The 19512-nt window shown below is 30.2% G+C and overlaps 2 protein-coding genes across 3 annotated transcripts; one reads left to right on the top strand and one right to left on the bottom strand.

The window, feature by feature from the left end:
- The first annotated feature begins 142 nt into the window (after positions 1-142).
- LOC129908905 (nose resistant to fluoxetine protein 6-like) lies at positions 143-10483 on the top strand. Its single transcript, XM_055985734.1, has 10 exons — positions 143-504; positions 7429-7831; positions 7893-7966; positions 8030-8229; positions 8384-8499; positions 8559-8772; positions 8838-9025; positions 9093-9225; positions 9288-9623; positions 9683-10483. The coding sequence occupies exons 1-10, from the start codon at positions 234-236 to the stop codon at positions 9887-9889; spliced, it is 2142 nt and encodes a 713-aa protein (XP_055841709.1). The 5' UTR covers positions 143-233; the 3' UTR covers positions 9890-10483.
- A 2631-nt stretch (positions 10484-13114) lies between these two features.
- Positions 13115-19512, bottom strand: LOC129908907 (nose resistant to fluoxetine protein 6-like). 2 transcript variants are annotated; one of them, XM_055985736.1, is made up of 10 exons: positions 18859-19512; positions 15523-15901; positions 15387-15460; positions 15130-15329; positions 14953-15065; positions 14303-14519; positions 14057-14244; positions 13860-13995; positions 13462-13797; positions 13115-13401 (listed from the first exon to the last, which is right to left on the bottom strand). In XM_055985736.1, exons 1-10 carry the CDS (start codon positions 19151-19153, stop codon positions 13234-13236), a joined length of 2106 nt encoding a protein of 701 aa, XP_055841711.1. In that variant the 5' UTR covers positions 19154-19512; the 3' UTR covers positions 13115-13233. The 2 variants fall into 2 exon arrangements, with proteins under 2 accessions (XP_055841711.1, XP_055841712.1); XM_055985737.1 differs by lacking the exon at positions 18859-19512 and adding an exon at positions 18634-18811.

The raw sequence follows: 19512 nt of genomic DNA, 5'->3' as shown, positions 1-19512 counted from the left end.
TATTGCGATCGATTTGAAATATTTTCTTTAATAAATTTTTGTGCGTTTGTTTTACTGGCGATGGATCAGCCATTATCTTTAATCGTTTAATCGACAAAAAAGACGATAAATTATGGTTATAAAAAGAAGGTTCATTGTTTTAAAGTCACGTATTTTTTCAATTCACTTCTAACGTGCAGAAGTGTCTAACGGGGTCGGTGAACATAACAAAAAGGATTTAATTTTCTTTAATCATGGGTAGACACTTCCTTTTGGGATTGTCTATAGCTTTCCTAGCCGTTTTAGGATATGCGCAGTGTTCAAAATTTGGATCAGTTGATTTAGATCCTACACCATTCAAAAGTGATATTGCTTTTGCATTTTATAAAAGAGCGCACGAATTATTCGTTTCGAATTCATCACGGATAAGTAGTGGTGATGAGCTTGCAATAGGTGATCTCTGCAGAAGTCATTTGGATAAAATTTATACTGGAATTAAGGACTACCAGGAATGGGCGTTGGAATGTAAGAATTTGTTTTTTTGTGTGATTAATGGATTAATGTTTTATAACTATCGTAAAAGTAAGGTGAAGTCCTTAAAGTGAAAAACCGTGAATTATAAAAAAAAAAAACAAAGTACCTAATATAAATCTAAGTGTTTCATAAACTGAATTATAAGGTTTCATTAAATGTTTATATTGATTAATCTTAAACCTTGCACTACCTTTTTTTTTGTAATGACATGTAGTAGCTGGTAGCCATAAACACGGTTGTTCAACACTTTAAAATACTAATCTTGCGATAAAACATTGAAGTTGCATCATAAACTCAAATGTACGGGCAATTAACACTTAGATACCAATGTTAAGAAACATTGAATTTGATTTCAATTTTGTCAGCAGAAATACAAAATATAACTCTGGTAATGAATCATAAATTATGATAGTTGCTATCAACTTAACTCATATTTTTTTTAGTGTTTTATGGGTAAAGCTGTACAACTATTTATATGTCTTTAACTTTATCAGAATACTTTTATTAGTTGCACAATTTTCTTTTTTTGATGGACTAACGATTAGAAGGTTTTGTCTCTATATAGATTTGTCTGTAGAAAACTTTTATACATATGTATTGTGTAATTACATTCACAGTAAGTTAAGTTGAGAAAAAAACAATTTTAATCAGATGACTAGATTTGTATCACTAATTTTAAATTGAAATTGTATTTATTTTAATGGAAGACAACTAAAAATTTGCTCCAGGTCCGAACGGCTAAGCACTTTTTTTCATGGCAATAATACTCTGGACGGCTTTGTTAGTTCCATGCAAGAGAATTAGGTTGTGGAGTTTGGATTCGAACCCAGACCTCTAGCGTCATAGCCCTTCGCACTTACTATGGGGTACGGTTTTGACCTCACGTACAAAATATTTGTTTGTTAAATTTCTTGAAACTCTTCAGTAAACAGTGCAAGCTGTAAATTTGGAGTAATCTGTATGACTATTTAATCGGTCAAATCATTAATAAGAAAAGAATAAAAACGGTTCACACGTTATATATATTTTTATATTTCAAAAGTAGGACGTTATTAGTAGGACGCATATTTTTGCTAATCAATATCTTTAAAACCATTTTTGAGAAAAGCTATATTCTATGCCAAATACCGTTAATTTTGGACTTTTAAAGAAATTTCAATTTCCCTTCTATAGCGAATTACCCAAAACCCTTAATAATCAAGTTTGAAACAAATTGATGCAGTGGTTTGGGTGGCAGATCGAGGTAAACACTCACTTTTTCTGGTTTTTCTATCATCGTAATGTCATGTTAGTTTGTTAGCTCGAGTTTTTTCACGAATCCTAAACTTGCCCAGTACCTACCTATATCGCAAATACAAAAATGTAATCAAATTACATATACATAATATCACAAAAAACATTTTTTTTTTTTTTCAATTATGAATTCATATTTTTTCGGTTTTGAAGCCATTTTGTATACCTACTATTTTTACTTGCTCTATAGGGCAAGTATTGGTTTCGTGTCGAAAAAAAAATTTGAGGTTTTAATCAAAACCAACATTACGATGATGGAGAATTTCAAAAAAGTGGGTCTCGCAATTCCGTCCGTGCGTCTGTACGTCTGTGCGTCTGTGCGTCTGTGCGTCTGTGCGTCTGTGCGGTTGTGCGTCCATCTGTACACATTTCCACAGCCTAAACGGGTGGACGGATTTTCTTCAAATTTGGTACAGATGATTTTTATAGAATTCTGAAAGTTGGTTTTTTTTTGTTTTTTTATATCTCGTTTAGAACGTATACCTCCCATACAAAAAAATACGATATTGCGAATTTCTCGAAAACGGCTCTAACGATTTTGATTAAACTTTGTATACGTAATATTTAAAGCAGTGGCAATAAAACTGCATTTTTATTTTTTCTCAAAAAAGTCAAATAAGAAAAAAAATTTTTTTTTCATGCCCTAAATGTCGGCTCTTCCTCAATATCAATTTTTTTTTTAATTTAGAGCCAGCTTTTAAAATCTACAAGTAGACTAACATAAAAGTGCTTTGAACTGCAAGAGCAAGTACGTGCGACCCCAGTCGTGCATTTTATTTTTTTTGTAATTAATTTTTTCCAAGAAATTTTGTTTATCCATTTTGGCAATCTTTTTTCAGCTTTACTTATAACTTTACTTATAACGACAAAATTTAATGATATTATATATGTAATTTGTTTGTATTGAAAACTATCAAACAATTATTATCAGATACAACTTTAAGGTCATAGAATTTAATAATTTAAAAAATTAACCAGAAACAAATCAGGGGTTAGAATCTTGATAAGAGATACAACTATTAGATAAAATTTATATTAGTGTTAATATTTTACAGGTAGTAGCATTATGATAAAAACGTCAAAATCAACTTTGACGTCTTACGGAAATACCATGCCTTTCTTAAGCAGAATCGCGCCAAAAGAAATTCCATGAAACGATTTAACAACGAAAAATCTAAAGATATTAAAATTAAAAGAATACAATATTCTGGGGTCTTTAGGAAAACAAAATAAAATTTTCAACATGGAATTACCCATGGCATTTTGTTTACTCTGAGTATTAAAAGAAAACAAAAACGATTACTAATAATTTTTGTTTCATACGTTTTTATATGCGACTTATGGTATCCGCTCAAAAGATCCTTAAAAAAAAAAGTTTACAAAATACCTTTTCAGAGGTTTTCTTCATAGGAAAAGTTTCTTCGAAGCTTATTTGAAAAGAAACCATAAGTTGTGCACAAAAACGGATAAGGCATAAATTGTTAGTAGTTATATCTTCTTTTAAATAAAATTTGTTTTTGCTTTTCCAATATGGAGCCAAACACACAAAAAATGCATTATTTCTCATAGTTGCGGTGAAAAATTTTGTTGGACAGTTTTGAGATTCGTGCTCAGCACCCTGAACAACATAAAATCGATTACAACAAGAACTTTCCAATTTGAACACAATTTGACTGTACTAATGGCCGATAAGGTTTTATCGAAAATTTTGCTTCCTTGAAAAAAAAAGAAATCCTCATTTCGAAATGAACATTATGCTCAAAAATGTTACTTGGCCAAATATTTCTTTTTCGTTTAAAGTGTTCTGTAGTCCCACAAAACTCCGTTTGGCCCAATATTTATTTGAGTGTGAGTAACTGTATATGTATGAACTATAAATATTATGTGAGTGACAAAAGCATACAAATGATCAATCATAAATTATTCATGCAATCAATGAATTGAACCAACATAATATTGGTCGTTATCGTGTTTGGTCTAAATTTGGCTCTTATTAGGTCAAATCACATTAATGTATTATGATGGTAAAAACATAAACGATAAAGATTAGATATAATTCTTATTCTTTCAAATACATAAACAAATACATATTTTTATTCAGTTACAGTTCAGGCAGAATGTTGTTTTCTTTAGTTAAAAAAAATACAAAATAAAGTTTAAAATAGACGCAGATTACAATGATTGATTTTTAATATATTGAAAATAACTTATCGTCGTTTCTTCTATTTCTATCACAAGCACGTGTTAAAACATAACATTTATAACTAAATCATAATAATTTCACAATTGATTATGATAATACAAATAAAATTCCCAGACTTATTGGTGGACAAATTACCGGCTGATACGTTCGATAGCTTGTTGAATCTTAAAGCTTATTATGATTGATAGAGTCAAGCAGCACATATCGAAATGTACTCATCTAGTCAAAACTGTCAGAATTATGTATCAAAAGCTGTGTGATAAGTTAAAATATTAATTCACTTTGACAGGTAAAACTGGTTTAGTCAAATCGTATCTAGATTCTAGAACGAAGATAATTCTGAAACAAAAATAACAACACTTTTGGGTTTTCGAACAAAGGGTAGAGTAAACATAGATCTTTGACCTTGGTGAATATAAAAACAATTTATTGTTTATCTATTCAAATTGTTATTATTTCATTTAATGCAACAACAAAACTACAATTTTAATGAAAAATATAAAAATTCTTCGTAATTTACCAACTTTCATTGAACTCAAAATTTAAATCACACATACATTTTTTAGAATTTTTAACCCTAACCACCGTATTACACAGCAACAAATAAGCCAGGCAATAAACATGAGCAAACCTAAACCAAATTCAGATATTCAATATTAAGTTATTTAATATTCCTATTTTCGCTTTTGAAAAAAGTACGTATACGCCCGGGTGTACTTTTTAAAACTTTAAATTTCAGAACAAAATAAAAAATATTTGAATTCTTATTAGAAGACTATTTCAACTATTATTTAAAATATGATTTGAACCCGAATGTAAGGACAATTATTGAATATATGCAATTTGTACCCTTTATAACTCTGTTTATAATACAAATACTATAAAATGACTTTTTTTCGATAAAATGTGTAAAAAATTGCAAAAAAGCATAGGAGAATTGTATCTTTTTAGTAAATTAAACATTCCAAATAGTGTTATTATTACGCTAAAAGGAAAAAATGAAAAACAAAATCTTTAACATTATTGAAAAGAAGTTCAACTCTAAATATTTAACGAACGCTCTTATTTGTTCCTTTTTATTACACACGATACATTTTAACAAATTTCATAAACATATAATTTACTTACTACATCCTTTCCCTTAATTTAGCTTCTAGGTTTTTGTTTGTCCTTGATTGTCATAACATGATAACTGAAATCTTCACACAAAATATTATCAGTGTGGCTGCTATTATTTTTTAAGTTATCATTTATATTTTAATTAGTGTACTAAAAATCTAATCATCATTTTTTTAAAAAAAGACTTTGATTTTTTTAAATGAAGTGTTATCTCATTCCTAGAAGTATTCAATAAAATACCTTACATGTGTTTTAAAAAACTAGATTTCATCAACATTAATTTAAGCAATTAGATAAACAATATAATAATTCAATATGATAAACTATCACCTGCTCCCCTATCATGGGTTTTTGAAAGTGGCTATAACATTATCTAAAGAGAATATTTTCGGTGGACTTTGGATACGGTGCCGTGAAATAACGCCGAGCGAAATAACGCCGAATTCCAAAATTCGGCGTTATTTCACTTTACAAAAGCGAAATAACGCCGAATTTCAACATTCGGCCTTATTTCGCAAAGATAAAGTGAAATTACGCCGATTCGGCGTTACTTCACTTTTTCCTGCTAAGTGGAGCTTAGGAAAAATTTCTATGTTACCACCTGCAGTCAGTTTGGTATTGAAATGCCATATTTTTGGCACAGGACATAAGGCCCATGGAATAAAAGCCACTATTTATTTGTGGGGCTTACGTCCCGCTTAAGTGAGACATAAGTTCCAAATTAAATGTGGGGCTTATGTCAAACTCAGGTTGGACAAAAGACCCACAAATAAAGGATGGGCGTTATGTCTCACTAACAAAGAATTTACAAATTATAAAATTATCTCCCAACTGGATAACTGTATTTGGGATAGTTACATAATTCGATTTTGCACTTATGTGTCACCTTATTGGCAAATAAGCCGATTCAATAGTGTATCCAATCAAGGGGATTGCAGCAGAGCAGCATGCTCCCAGCCTCCAAACCTATTTCACTGTTTATAAACCTAAGTCCTGGGTTTTATTGTTTTATTTATGTGCATACCAAACAAAACAGAGATATGTTTGTGTTATAACTTGGCAAACGCGAAGCGAAAAATAAATTCTTACATAAGAATCTATTTAATTTTTGGAACCCGAACGCGAAGCGGAAAAAAATTTTGCCCACGGGAGAATCAATTTTGAGGTGTGAAAATAAAAATTCGCGCGAATTTTTATTTTCACACCTCAAAATTGATTCTCCCGTGGGCAAAATTTTTTTCCGCTTCGCGTTCGGGTTCCAAAAATTAAATAGATTCTTATGTAAGAATTTATTTTTCGCTTTGCTTTCCACCAACTAAAACAGTTGGAATCTATTTGTTTCTTATCATTATCTTATTCAAAGTTTCTTTTGCATTTAAAGAATCTGGAACAAAACGCGAATAAAATATAACAAAAGTTATAATTGTTCATTATTGTTATATATTTCGAAAAGTGTGGGGCTTATGTCCCACTTGAATGCAAAATATATGGAGCTTATGTCCCACTCAAGTGGGATATAATTTTTAAGTGGGTTGACACCCACTCAAGTTGAACATAACTCCAATAAAAAAAAAAGTGGGTGCTATATCCCTGGGCCTTTTGTCCCTGCGCCATGTTTTTGTACATTCTTAAGACTAATCTGTTAATGAATAAATAAGAGGCACATAAGACAAAAAACTTTTTTGGAACCTATACCTCGATTGGATGGACATAAGTCCCGAATTGGTATTGGGGCCATTCTGCCTTAATAAATTAGGGCCTTATATGCCTTTGAAAATAAAAAAGGTTAGCAATTTAATATACGGGTTAACTTAGGTCCACTTCTATGCTCACTTTTCTAGCATTCGGCCTTATTTCTCACTTGGGACTCGGCGTTATTTCACTTTGACAAAGCGCAATAAGGCCGAATGTTGAAATTCGGCGTTATTTCGCTTTTGTAAAGTGAAATAACGCCGAATTTTGGAATTCGGCGTTATTTCGCTCGGCGTTATTTCACGGCACCTTTGGATACTTGCTAGTGGAGGATCAATATTTTTGTCCCCATCAATAAAAAAATTTATGAATTTTTCTAGACTTTTCGGTGTGAATTTATTCTTATCAATCTGCTATTTTACTTATGTAAAATCTTCGAACTAAGAATTAAGAATAAACGAGTGCATCGAAATATTTTAGTTTAAAGGGTGTTTTTTTCTTGGAGAGGAAGGTAACTTTGTAACTAATACCAATGAACATTTCTTAAAAACTTTCAGAATCAAAACTTCCTCATTGTTACTTAACCATTCTTATCATTTTATTTACAGGGCCCGACTCATGGGGCCGAATGCCAATGGGTCTATTTTGGGGACACTCCATCAGTATGGGTGCATTCGAAGAATGCATAGCTGCTTCCAGAAAAATCTCTGAAACTGATACCATTCGAGGAAAATATTGTCTAACCCAAGTGCCAATCAAGCATTTCTTTTCTCAAGTTAAACCTCGCAATGATGTAGTTCAAGCTCGTATTAGTTACAAACAAAAAGATCCAGAAAATTTCGAATTGGGTATTTGCATTCCAAAGACTTGTACTGCAGCTGATGTAAATATAGTTTTTAAATATGTTATTGAAACATACACTCAAGAAACTGTGGTCAAGCCAATGGCTAGTGATGAGTTTTGCAAAGCTGATGATCCAATTGAGCTTCGTGGAATTGATATATTTGCCATGTATGTATTATTTACTTTTAATTTGTTACCATTCTTTACTAAGTAAACTATCTTTTTACAGAATCTTTATTTGTTGCATTGTTCTAATAATGATTGTTAGCAGTATTTACGACGCTGTTCAACAGAAGAAAGGACGTAAGTTGGGAAATCTGTCTTAAGACGAAGGAGAAATTGATATTAATTTGTATTTGTTTCCAGATCAAGGACGTCCATTGTTTACTGCATTTTCGGTTTATTCAAATGCTCCTAAGATTTTCAATGTAAAAACAACAAAGAATCCAAATGTAATTCATTGTTTGGCTGGCATGAGATGCATATCCATGATGTGGGTAGTTTTTGGACATGGATACATGACATTCTATGATCTTCCTCATCTTGATAGAAATAAATTCTACACTGTAAGTATTCTTTTTCATTAATGCATAATATTGAAACGGGTTGGAGTCATTATCCCGAAAACCGAAATCCTTGGTTTTCTGGATTCAAAATTTCAGGATTGTGCCCGGTTCCTATTGAAACATGTTGAAATACAATATTTTTTTTTATTTTCAGTGGATTGAAACACCTTACTCAATGTTGGTACAAAATGCAACCCTCTGTGTAGATACATTCTTCTTTATGAGTGGTTTATTGATGTTATGGGGTGCCTTCAGAGAAATGGAAAAGACGTAAGAAATTCTTTCTTTTTTTGCGAAATTCTAAATTTCAAAATGGCTTTTTTAAACAGAAAGGGCAAATTGAATCTTCCTTTGATGTATTTCCATCGTTACATACGTTTAACTCCAGTTGTTGCGGTTGTTATATTGTATATCATGAGTTTGTACAAATACTCTGGACGTGGACCCATGTGGATGAAGATTGGTACACAAGATCAAAGATGCTCAGACACTTGGTGGGCAACTCTTCTCTACGTTCAGAATTATGTTTTCCCTTATAAAATTGTAGGTTTTTATAAGTTTCTTATTGACTTGGAATAACTTTGGGTATTTTTTTAACTTGATTACAGTGCGTCAGTCAATCTTGGTATTTGGCAGTTGATACTCAATTGTATGTGATTTCACCGCTCTTCTTGATACCATTATGGAAATGGGGCAAAAAAGCACTTGGTCCAATAATTGTCTTTGGTTTATTGTGCATGGGATGTACTTTTGCTACCTTTATGAAGGAAGGATTTACACTTTTCCGTGTTCAAGAGTGAGTTCATAATTTCTTGCCATATGAAAATAAGCACTTGAATGTGTATAATTTTTTTATATTTTAGCGACCATGTTGATCTCCGACAGAGACTTACTTATTATCCTACCCATACCAGAGTACCAACATGGCTTATTGGTGTTATCTTCGGTTATTTCTTCTTCAAATATAACCGCGGACGTATTATTCCAATGAAGACGGTACATTTAACTATTTTTATAAGCAATAAAACATGGTTTAAATAATATTCAATTCATTCTAGTCTCTTGTAATTTTGGGATGGACATTAGCATTTGGAACAATGTTAGCTTGTGTTTGGGGACCATACTGGAGAATTCTTCCTGGCACTCCTGATGCACCTATTCTCGAAGGTGCTCTTTACGAACCATTGAGTAGGGCTTCATGGGCTTGTGCTATTGGTTGGATTGTATGGGCCTGTTACAATGGACATGGTGGAATCATTAATGACTTTTTGTCTTGGAGTTTCTTCCAAGGATTTGCTCGTTTGTCATATTGTATGTATGTCATTCATAGAATCGTTCAGCTTGTTAATGGTGCCCGTATACAACACGATACTAAATTCGGTGATTACGAAATGGTAAGATTTAAAAAATATCACAAAATTAGACGATTTATTAACATAATTTAAAAATTTAGATTCTTCGTTTCTGGCATGATTTTGGTATTGCATTGACTTTATCAATTTTTGCTACTTTGGCATTTGAAGCACCTATTCTTGGAATTGAAAAAGCTATATTTGGTAAAGGAGCCAGTCCTCCTCCAAAGAAACCAGTAGAGCCTTTAACATCTGTGCAAGCTGATCCAGCCATTACGATTGTGGAAGGAAAGGATGTTAAATCGTAAGGGTGTGGTTAAATAAGTTCAATATAAGTTTAGTACGCATAGATATTTATTATTTATAAATGTACATAGAATTTCAATTGTAAAATTAGAAAGTAATTAGTCGAATTGGTTTTTAATCTATAATCCTGGTATTGTTAGGAAAGTACATATTCGACTTATAAATTTTGATTCTGTAAAACGTTAAAGATGGTTATCAAGCTCCTTATAGGAGCAAAATTGTTGCTAGGGTGTGTATGATGCATTCAAATATTATTTCACCAAAATTAGCTGGTATGAAAAAAAGTTTGTAGTAGTATCTTCAAAGTAGAAAAATTGAAGTTAGAAAAATTAATATTTGATCAAATTCTGTTTTTAGTTAAAAAAAAAAAATTAAGATTATTCGAGGATATTTTCATTTGAAAAAAAAAGAGATAAAATAACACCATTTCTTTCCTTTCTTAAGCTTATTCAATTAAGCTTTTAAGTATAGTGATTTTAGCAAAATAAAAATGTTAAAAAATATCCAAGATATATTAATTTTTTGACTAAGAAACTCAAAATGGCTAACATGTATAAAGGTATTAATCTTTTTATTATTTTCCACATATTTTTAAGACCATTTTGGAAAGCAAGCAAATTGTTGTAAATTTTTGTTGTTTAAGTTTGTAATTGTTTAATTTTTTTTAACACTTCATTTTAATTAATTTTTTTATGAAAAATAATATGATTGATTTTGATAGTTTCTTAATGTATTAAGTAACTATTTATAAACTTAGAAAATTGCGTGCAATTTTGGGGATATATTTATTATTAGAACCAATTTGACTAGAATAATAGTGTTAGGAGTATTAAAATTGATGAAATAAAATGAAAAAATGCAATAAAACATTGTTTTCTTTTTAATTAACTTTTACTTGCGATACACAAGAAAGGTTTAATCTTAAACTTTTCATAGGACAAAGATTTGTATTTCTTTGACACTTAAACAAACGTAATTTTATTTTGGCTTAAGAAAAACTTATATAAGTGTTTTAATTTTATTGTAGTATTTTTGAGGATCATTTGAAAAAGTGTATTAAATTATTTTCAATATTAGTTATTTTTGAAAATTCCTTTCACCAAGTTATAAAAGGCAGAATAGCAGAGACATAGGTCCCTTCTGCCTGATTTAATGTTAAACATTTATTTGTAACCGTTTACAGCTAGAACATAAAACAAAAAAGGGAACAAAGTAAAAAAAAAGTCTACAGCCTACACATTATCAAAAAAAAATGTATATTACTCGTAATGTGACATTTAAAAATTAAAACTATTTGAAACTAATAATATTTTGAATGGCGTTTTGAAAATAGTAAACCACTATACACTTTTTTTACACTATATTCCCCCTTAATCTGGGTTAAGGATAAAAAACGATTTTTTAAACATTCAGTCATTGCAATGTCAATTCCCAACATAAAAAAAAATAAAAATAATATTTTAATAGGTATATGTAAATAAGAATTTTTTCAATTTTATCAATTTGAATGTTGAAATCTTGAAACTTCGAAATATACATAGGTACAGCCCAGTTAGAAATGGTGGTAATTATGATTGCATAAATTGTATCAGTATCTTTAGAAGTATTTTGTATACCTGCAACTCAAGATAATATCGTCGGCACAAAGCCAAAACCGCGAATCTGCATTTTTGGACATTTTCAATATTGATTGATTTGTTTATTTCATCAAGCAGAGTAACATCTCTTATAGACTAATTTTTAACAATTTAATGTAAATAATATTAAATAATAATAGTAAATAATGATAATATATACAACTATAAATATAATTTGAAATTCATTTTCACTTTAAAACGTCATTTAACTTGTTATCGGTCCCTCTATCCACTGCATCGACCCCAATCATCCATCTGTTGCCTAAAAGCCTAAAATATCAATTTCCGTAGCACGAGTTCCCATAAGATTGCATGCATTTCCAAAACTTTAAAGCCGTTTTTCTCAAAACTACAATTTTGCAGATTCGCGGTTTTGGCGTTGTGCCCACGATATATAAATGAATTATAGGTCATACTAATTCATGAGAATCAACAAGAACGAACATTTATAGCTTAAGACTTTAATTGAACAAAAATTCTACCAATTTCCCCGATGTTTCCACTAGGGAGTATTCTTGGTATCTTTGAACATAAAGCAAAAGTACCTAATCGCTTTTTAAATATAATTTGTACAATATTTTTTGTATAGGAGTTTTGCTTTCAGAGTAAGAGCTCCGAAAAGTATGTGGGTTATTCTGTGCTTTAACTTACTATTAGGCAATAATTAGAATTGAGTACCATTAACTTAGAAGAAAATATACTTTGAGGCATTCAAACATCACTTCAATACCCTATATGATATACTGATGGTGAACATTTAAGTATCTAACAAATTTAAAATTAAATACTCAAACTAATAGAGTCAGTTGGAAGATCAGATTGATTTAGATATGAGAAAACAAAGTTCCAGAAATCACAAATCAAACATAAACTTAAATTAAACGGCCACACCATAAATATGTTAACCCGAGGTGTCCAAATTAAAGTTAGTTTTTCGAAGATATAAGTAAACTCACGGAAAAAAACAACTTAAAAACAATGAAAACCACATCGATTCAACTATTTCTCGGAATGATGTTAATTTTAAAATCAAAGTAGAACATCGTTAGTTTAAAGTGGTTTGTAGTTATAAAACATCCTCAAATCAAAGTTGTTTCAACTCAATTCAAATAAAAAAAAGAAAAAAATTAGCAGCCACTGGGGATCGATCCTTTTGAATGCTTTGGCTACTTTTGACTTAGTAATTAAAGGCTTCAGAATTTTAAAATTTCGCGCTAGTATGTTTTTTGTTAGTTTTTTTTCAACATTAAATCAACGTTAACCATATTTTAATTTAATTACATTTTACTTTGCCTTTTTTCCCTCAGTGTTGTTTTAAAGCTTGAATTCAAGGTGGCTTATCAGTGGTAAGGATTATCTGACATCAATTTTCATTTTTATAAAAACATCTCTATTCTGAATCTTAGTAGAATATTTGTGAAGATTCTTGCAACAAATAATTATCCATGCACAAAGCACATCAACATGTTTACCATATTTTTGACGTTTTTTTTTTTTAATATAACATTAAAAAACGATAATTTACAATGATTGACAAACAAACTTAAATATCTGAATTTATTTATACAAAAAGAAAAAAATTGATAAAAATACATAAATTAAAAACAAAAATTTGCATAAAATTATTTACATAAAAATTAAATAAATACGAGGCTGATGGGCCTCCTTATCTGGTGCATACACAAATAGTCGATCCCATTTAACACAATTTACGATTCGTGATCGCAGAGTCCTTCTTTTGAAATTGTTTTTACTTGTTCTTTCGGTTTTGTCTTAAACAACACTTTTTCAATTCCCAACATTGGTGACTCAAACATTAAGTACGCAACTATCGAAACTAAAATCGTTATACCAAAATCTCCCCAAAAACGTAAAATCTGTAAAAATAAAACCATTAATAACAAATTAAATTAGTTCCATAAATTCATTTCATTTACCACATCATAATCTGAGAAGTGTACATTGACTTTCGTTCGTCCAGCAGTAATTGTTTCAACCATCAAGTGAATAATGTACATTGAGTATGATAGTCTTGCCAATGGTTGCCAAAATGGCCATGACAGAAATGTATTTGCAACTCCTCCGTAACCATTGACACAGGCAAAAACAATCCACGAGAGGGCAAGTGGCCAAGCTACCCTGCTTAAAGTCAAGTAAAAAGCTCCTTCTATTGTCGTCAAAGGTTCTGCACTAGGTAAAACTTTTGGATATAAAGAAAATATCCCAGTTAATAATAAGGCCATTGCTATTATCCAACCGCCAAATACGACTAGCTATTGAAAATAATAGAAAGTTTTTAATTTTAATCAATAAATTTAAATGAAAAAGCATATACCTTTGGCATTTTTATTCGGCTGTCTCTGTGGTTGTACAAGAAATACCCAAAAATTATTCCTATTAGCCAAGGTGATGTACGCGCATGCGTGGCATAATATATTTTTCTCATTTCCACAGTATCTTCACCTAAATTTCTAACATAAATTCGACATAATATGAGTTTTTTTTCAAGTACTGAGGAACTTTAAAACATACCCTGTTTTACTAAAAACCGAATAATTATTCACTACAATACTAGTAAAAATGCACGCTATTAGAAGTAATCCCAAAACAATAACTCCTGCAATGGCTTTTTTCTTCCATTTGAATATTGGAATTAAGATCAATGGGGACAGAATATATAATTGCATGTCCACAGCTAAATACCAAGTATGTCCCAAACACTGAAAATATAAAAAATAGCTGAATACCACCACGATTATAACGCTAGGAAAAGATTACCATTTTTCCAGCAGCAGCATAGTTTTGAACATACAAAAGTGTTGCCCACCAAGTTTCATGACAAAGCTTATTGGGACTAGTAAAATCGTTCCATAATGGTCCATTTCCCATATGACGAAATAGGCTGACATAAAAGAGAATAGCAGCAGCAACTATTGGAGTCAGACGAATATATCGATGCAGGTACATTTGAAGTACGTTTAACTTTCCTTTAGACCTTATTTAAAGATTATGTTTTAAATTAATTAATACATTACACTGTGTTACAAAAACAAGGTTGAAAAATATAAGCGGGCGGAGACATATCACGTTTTGTAGATCTAGTTACACTGATTAAGTTGTTTAAAAACTCCGTAACACCCCCAAAATCTGGAGTTAGGGGCAAAAAACGGTTTTTTGAACCTTCGCCCATTGAAAAAAATCTAGCTTCGTCAAATTTTTACCCATTTTAGATTTCCTTACAGTTTTGGATAGGATACATTTAGTCCTTTTCAATAATGTGTAAAACATGTCGTTGGGTAAAATCACCTAGAATTTATAAGCTGACAAATTCAAAAATTTATTATATATCCAACTTCGACATCTACCAAACGTGATAGGTCTCCGCCCGCTTATATTTTATATGTAACACAATGTTATTCATGTTTTACCTTTCCATTTCCTTCAAGCCAGCCCAAATAAGAAGCAAGCCACTGAGAAAGAAGAATGAGTCTACACAAATGGTCCCACTTTGCAAAAACATAGAGAAAGGAGTTTGAGCCCACTGAAAATGTTAAAAGAAACGTCTTTTATAAACCATTTAAATTAACGACTCAATTTGTAAATACCTCGACAATATCCTTGCTATTTGCATTTGGTAAAAGCAAATTAAACATATAATCATGACCATAGATTATCCATATAATTGACATACAACGAATACCATTGAGACAGCTTATAACATTTGGTGACTTCTTCGATGAAGTTCGGAACAAGATGGTCATATTGACATAAAGTGAAAATGCCACCAGACCTTCATTGGGATCACCTAGAAGATATTCTTTTAATACATTGTTTAAGTTGAATATTCAATTTGATTCATTACTTCCTCGTCTTTTTGAATATACATCGTAAATGGTACTAAACAAAATTAGGAAACCTACAAATGAAAATATTGATCTAACATTTTTGTTATGGTTATTTCAAAGTTATACTTGGGTTATATTTTTGAAAACACTTACATTGCAATCCAGTCAATTGTATCAAATTTTAATTTGCTATTTTGTATGCATTTTCCCTGTGTCACTATATCTGACACATTCGAAACATTAAAAATCCTTGACAATGTTCTAGTTAAAATTTCATTGACTTCAAATGCTTCACATGATCGAGGGATACAGATGCCAATACTAAGCTTTTCAACTTCTGAAAGCTGTGGGTAAATGTTTTTGACTAATTTGCCAAATGGAAGAGTTGTCATGCAATATTGGCCAAGAATTAGATCATTATTTTCCTGGTTTTCAATGTAATGTTCTGTTTGTAAACATTCGTCAAAGCTGCCCAGTTCAACTAAATGACCATAGAGTATTCCGGAGGGAATCTTACCCCATGAATCGATAACTGAAAGAAAAGATTTGAGTAATAAATGTAGTAAAAATTGGTTGTTCAAAATTTTATAAGTTTTGAAATATATTCAAAAATATTATTAATCAAATTGAGCTCCAAGCCAAGTATGTAATTTTAGTTTTTTTACTAAGATGGATTTTTAGAACAAAAATTTTCAAAATCGTTATAGCTGTTTTTCAAAATAAATAATTTTTTGGAAAAAGAGTTTTAAAATAAAATTAGTTTGCCTTTGTATTTCTACTACTCAACATCTAAAACCAAAATTTCAAAAAAATTCAATGTCCCATTTTCGAAAATTTGATTAAAAACAAAAAATCCAAAAATTTAATTTTAAATTTATATGTAAATGGTGTAAGTGCTTTAGCATAAAAAAATTGTTGAAATCGAATTATTAGTTAAGGAGAAAATCAGATTAAAAACAAAAAAAACGTTCGATGGCAGGTAACGATTATAATGATTTTCGAAAAAAAAGTTTTTCATTAATAGATAGCAACTGTAATAAAACTAACATATGAATTTTTTTAAGGTTTGAAATTAAGAACCGTCATAGCAAGTTTCGGGGATGGTTTTTCGAAAGAAAAAAAAATTCATAATTGTGCCGGGTTTTCCCCATATGTTTTTGGGCATTCTCCTTTTGCAGCTAAACTGTCTGTAAATTTTGAATAAAATCGGTTAAATCTTGAATAAAAAAAAGAAAAGTAAAAAAAAGGCCTTAATTATGTGTGTTTTTTTTAGAAAATGCATGAACTCAGTTTTTCGAGGATGCAGAGATTCACCGTTTATGGATTTCGGTGTGAACAATCATTTGCATGACCATTTCATTACAAAAATTAATGGAATTTGGCACACTTAAGAACTTATGTACCTAAGTCTGCTGCAACTGTAATAAAACTAACATATGAAATTTTTTAAAGTTTGAAATTAAGAACCGTCATAGCAAGTTCCGGGGATGGTTTTTCGAAAAAAAAAAAATCATAACTGAATTCATAATTGAATTTTCCCCATATGTTTTTGGGCATTCTCCTTTTAAAAAAAAATTTTGAAGTGGAATTATTAGTTAAGGTTAAAATCAGATTTAAAAAAACAACCGTTCTATTCCAGGTACCGTTTATAATGATTTTTGAAAAAAAATTTTTCATTAATAGATAGCAACTGTAATAAAACTAACATAAAACTGTTTAAGGTTTGAAATTAAGAACCGTCATAGCAAGTTTCGGGGATGGTTTTTCCAAAAAAAAATTCATAATTATGCCGGGTTTTCCCCTTATGTTTTTGGGCATTCTCCTTTTGCAGCTAAACAAAATTTTTCATTGAAATCGTTGGAATAAATTGAAATGCTATAATCCTTTTAATTAATAAGCAAGGATAGGATGTTGTGGAACTTGCCTTTTTTTCTTGCTTAATCGTACGACATTATAGATTAAAAACAAACACGTTTCACGTCCCCCTCGTGCCAAATATATGTATTTTATTTTGCCTTTTTTTTGCCTTTTCTTTCGTTATTGCCTTTTTTTGCCTTTTCTCTTGTTATTGCCTTTTTTGTCTTTTCCTATGTTTTTTTATCTTTTTAGCGTCTTAAAGGTAATGTCTACACACAAAACACTCAAATATACAAACAAAAAGCTAACTTACTCAGTATATTACTTGCTCAATATATCTATTCTATATTAAAAATTCACTTATTACCCCACACAAACAAAATTCGAGTGAAAAGATCTACCTATGCAACTTGTTTGTCTGCTTAAGGGACAATCGCAGGCACTTGTTAACTGAAAATTTAAAAAAACTCATGATTGTTCAAAATTACTGCAATTAATTTTTATATTTTATTCTTTTCTCAATAAATGCCTTTTTATGCCTTTTTGGGAGTTTTATTTTGCGTTTTTTTAAGTTTTTAGGTCCACAAGATCCTATCCCTGTTAATAAGCAATATCTGTCTATAAATTTTGAATAAAATCGGTTAAATCTTGAAAAAAAAAAACAAAAGTAAAAAAAAAAACAAAGCTACTCAGTAGCTACTCATTTAATAAAAATTACACAAGTAAGTACCATGAAGGAGTGAGCCAGATAAAATGAGGTCAAGCTATTTTTTTTTTTTTTGTTTTTTTTTGGTTGTTGTTATTATAACAAAAAAAAAGAGCGCCAAAACTAAATATTTAAATAAATAAATATTTAAAAAAAAATCCAGTTTTAACCAATTGACACGGCAAAAATCTGAAATTTTATTCCCTCAAAAAAAAAGAGATAAAATTTTACTGGTATCAAATTCAAACAAACTTTGAACGCAACCCAACCTAAGTAAAAATTTAGCCAAATCGACTTCATAAAGATGTTATAATATTTATTTAAATGCAGCTATTTATACCCTATGAAAAAAAAATTCAAAAGATTTAAGACAAATTACGATTTGGGATTGGCTAAAATAAGACATAGAGCTTTATTATGGTACTTGGATTTTTGTCAAATTATTGAAATAGAAAATTTAGGTATTTATTTACGAAATTATATTTTTCTAAAGCATTTTGGATTAATTTATCAAATTATTTAACGAAAATCATTTCCAAGCCGACCACACATCTATTAGAAACTCTTCGTTGAGTGGATTCAGGATCCATTCCTTTATTAAAAAAAAAACATCTGATACAAAAACACATTTTGATACTTTCGCTTGTTATTAATTACTTTGAATTGTGTATTCTTCTGATCACTTAAAGTAAACGTATTACCTATATGAGGGTGTAAACATTTTTTCTTTCCTTATTTTAAAGGATATCAGAAAATTCAACTGTTAATTAGCACATTTAATATTTAACATGTATCTTTAATTTGCATATTCACATTTTTTCCGCATGCTATTACTTTTTTATGTTTTTTTATTCAACAATCAAAACAAAAATAAACTTAATTATTCAGAATTCGTTACAAAAAAAACACCTCTTCAATGCACTTACACTCGAGTGCCCATATGTCACCGTTTTTAACTGCCGTTACAATCGTACGTATATGCCGGTTACACGCCGAACTAGAATTCAGTTGGAATTGTTCTCCATATGTGATATCGTTAAGGAATTCATTTTCCCAATTCAATTTCATAAATTCAAAACTTTTGCTAGAAAAGTTTTTTCCGTTTTCACTTCCTTGAGTTTCATCAACGATTTTTAACGAATCACCATTAACCACTGCTCTCTGAGAAACATTCAACACAAGTAAGATACAAATCACCTTAAAGTTTAGCATTTTTTGCATTGACACTGATTTTATATTGATTCAGGTGATCAAGGTAAGAACACGTTTCAATAACAACCTTGCCTGTTCCACTGGCAATAAACTTCTGACCAAAAATCCCTCAAAGACATCAGTTTAAATATTAAAATATATAAAAAAAAAATATCTTAATCAATTAAACACTCTAATGAATTCAATAATTGCATTTTCGCATAATCAGAAAAAAAAAAACTTATCAATGGTTGATTCACAGATTGTCAAATGGATAGAAATAAATAAGTTTAATAACAACCCACGAGCACCTGAATTGCGCACTCGGAGAGACGCACTTTCGATTGACTGACTGATCAGATTGAACGAAATATGAACTACCTAGTACC

Source organism: Episyrphus balteatus, chromosome 2, assembly GCF_945859705.1.
Source record: "Episyrphus balteatus chromosome 2, idEpiBalt1.1, whole genome shotgun sequence".
Lineage (NCBI taxonomy): Eukaryota > Metazoa > Arthropoda > Insecta > Diptera > Syrphidae > Episyrphus > Episyrphus balteatus.
This window is presented reverse-complemented; position numbering and strand designations above follow the sequence as displayed.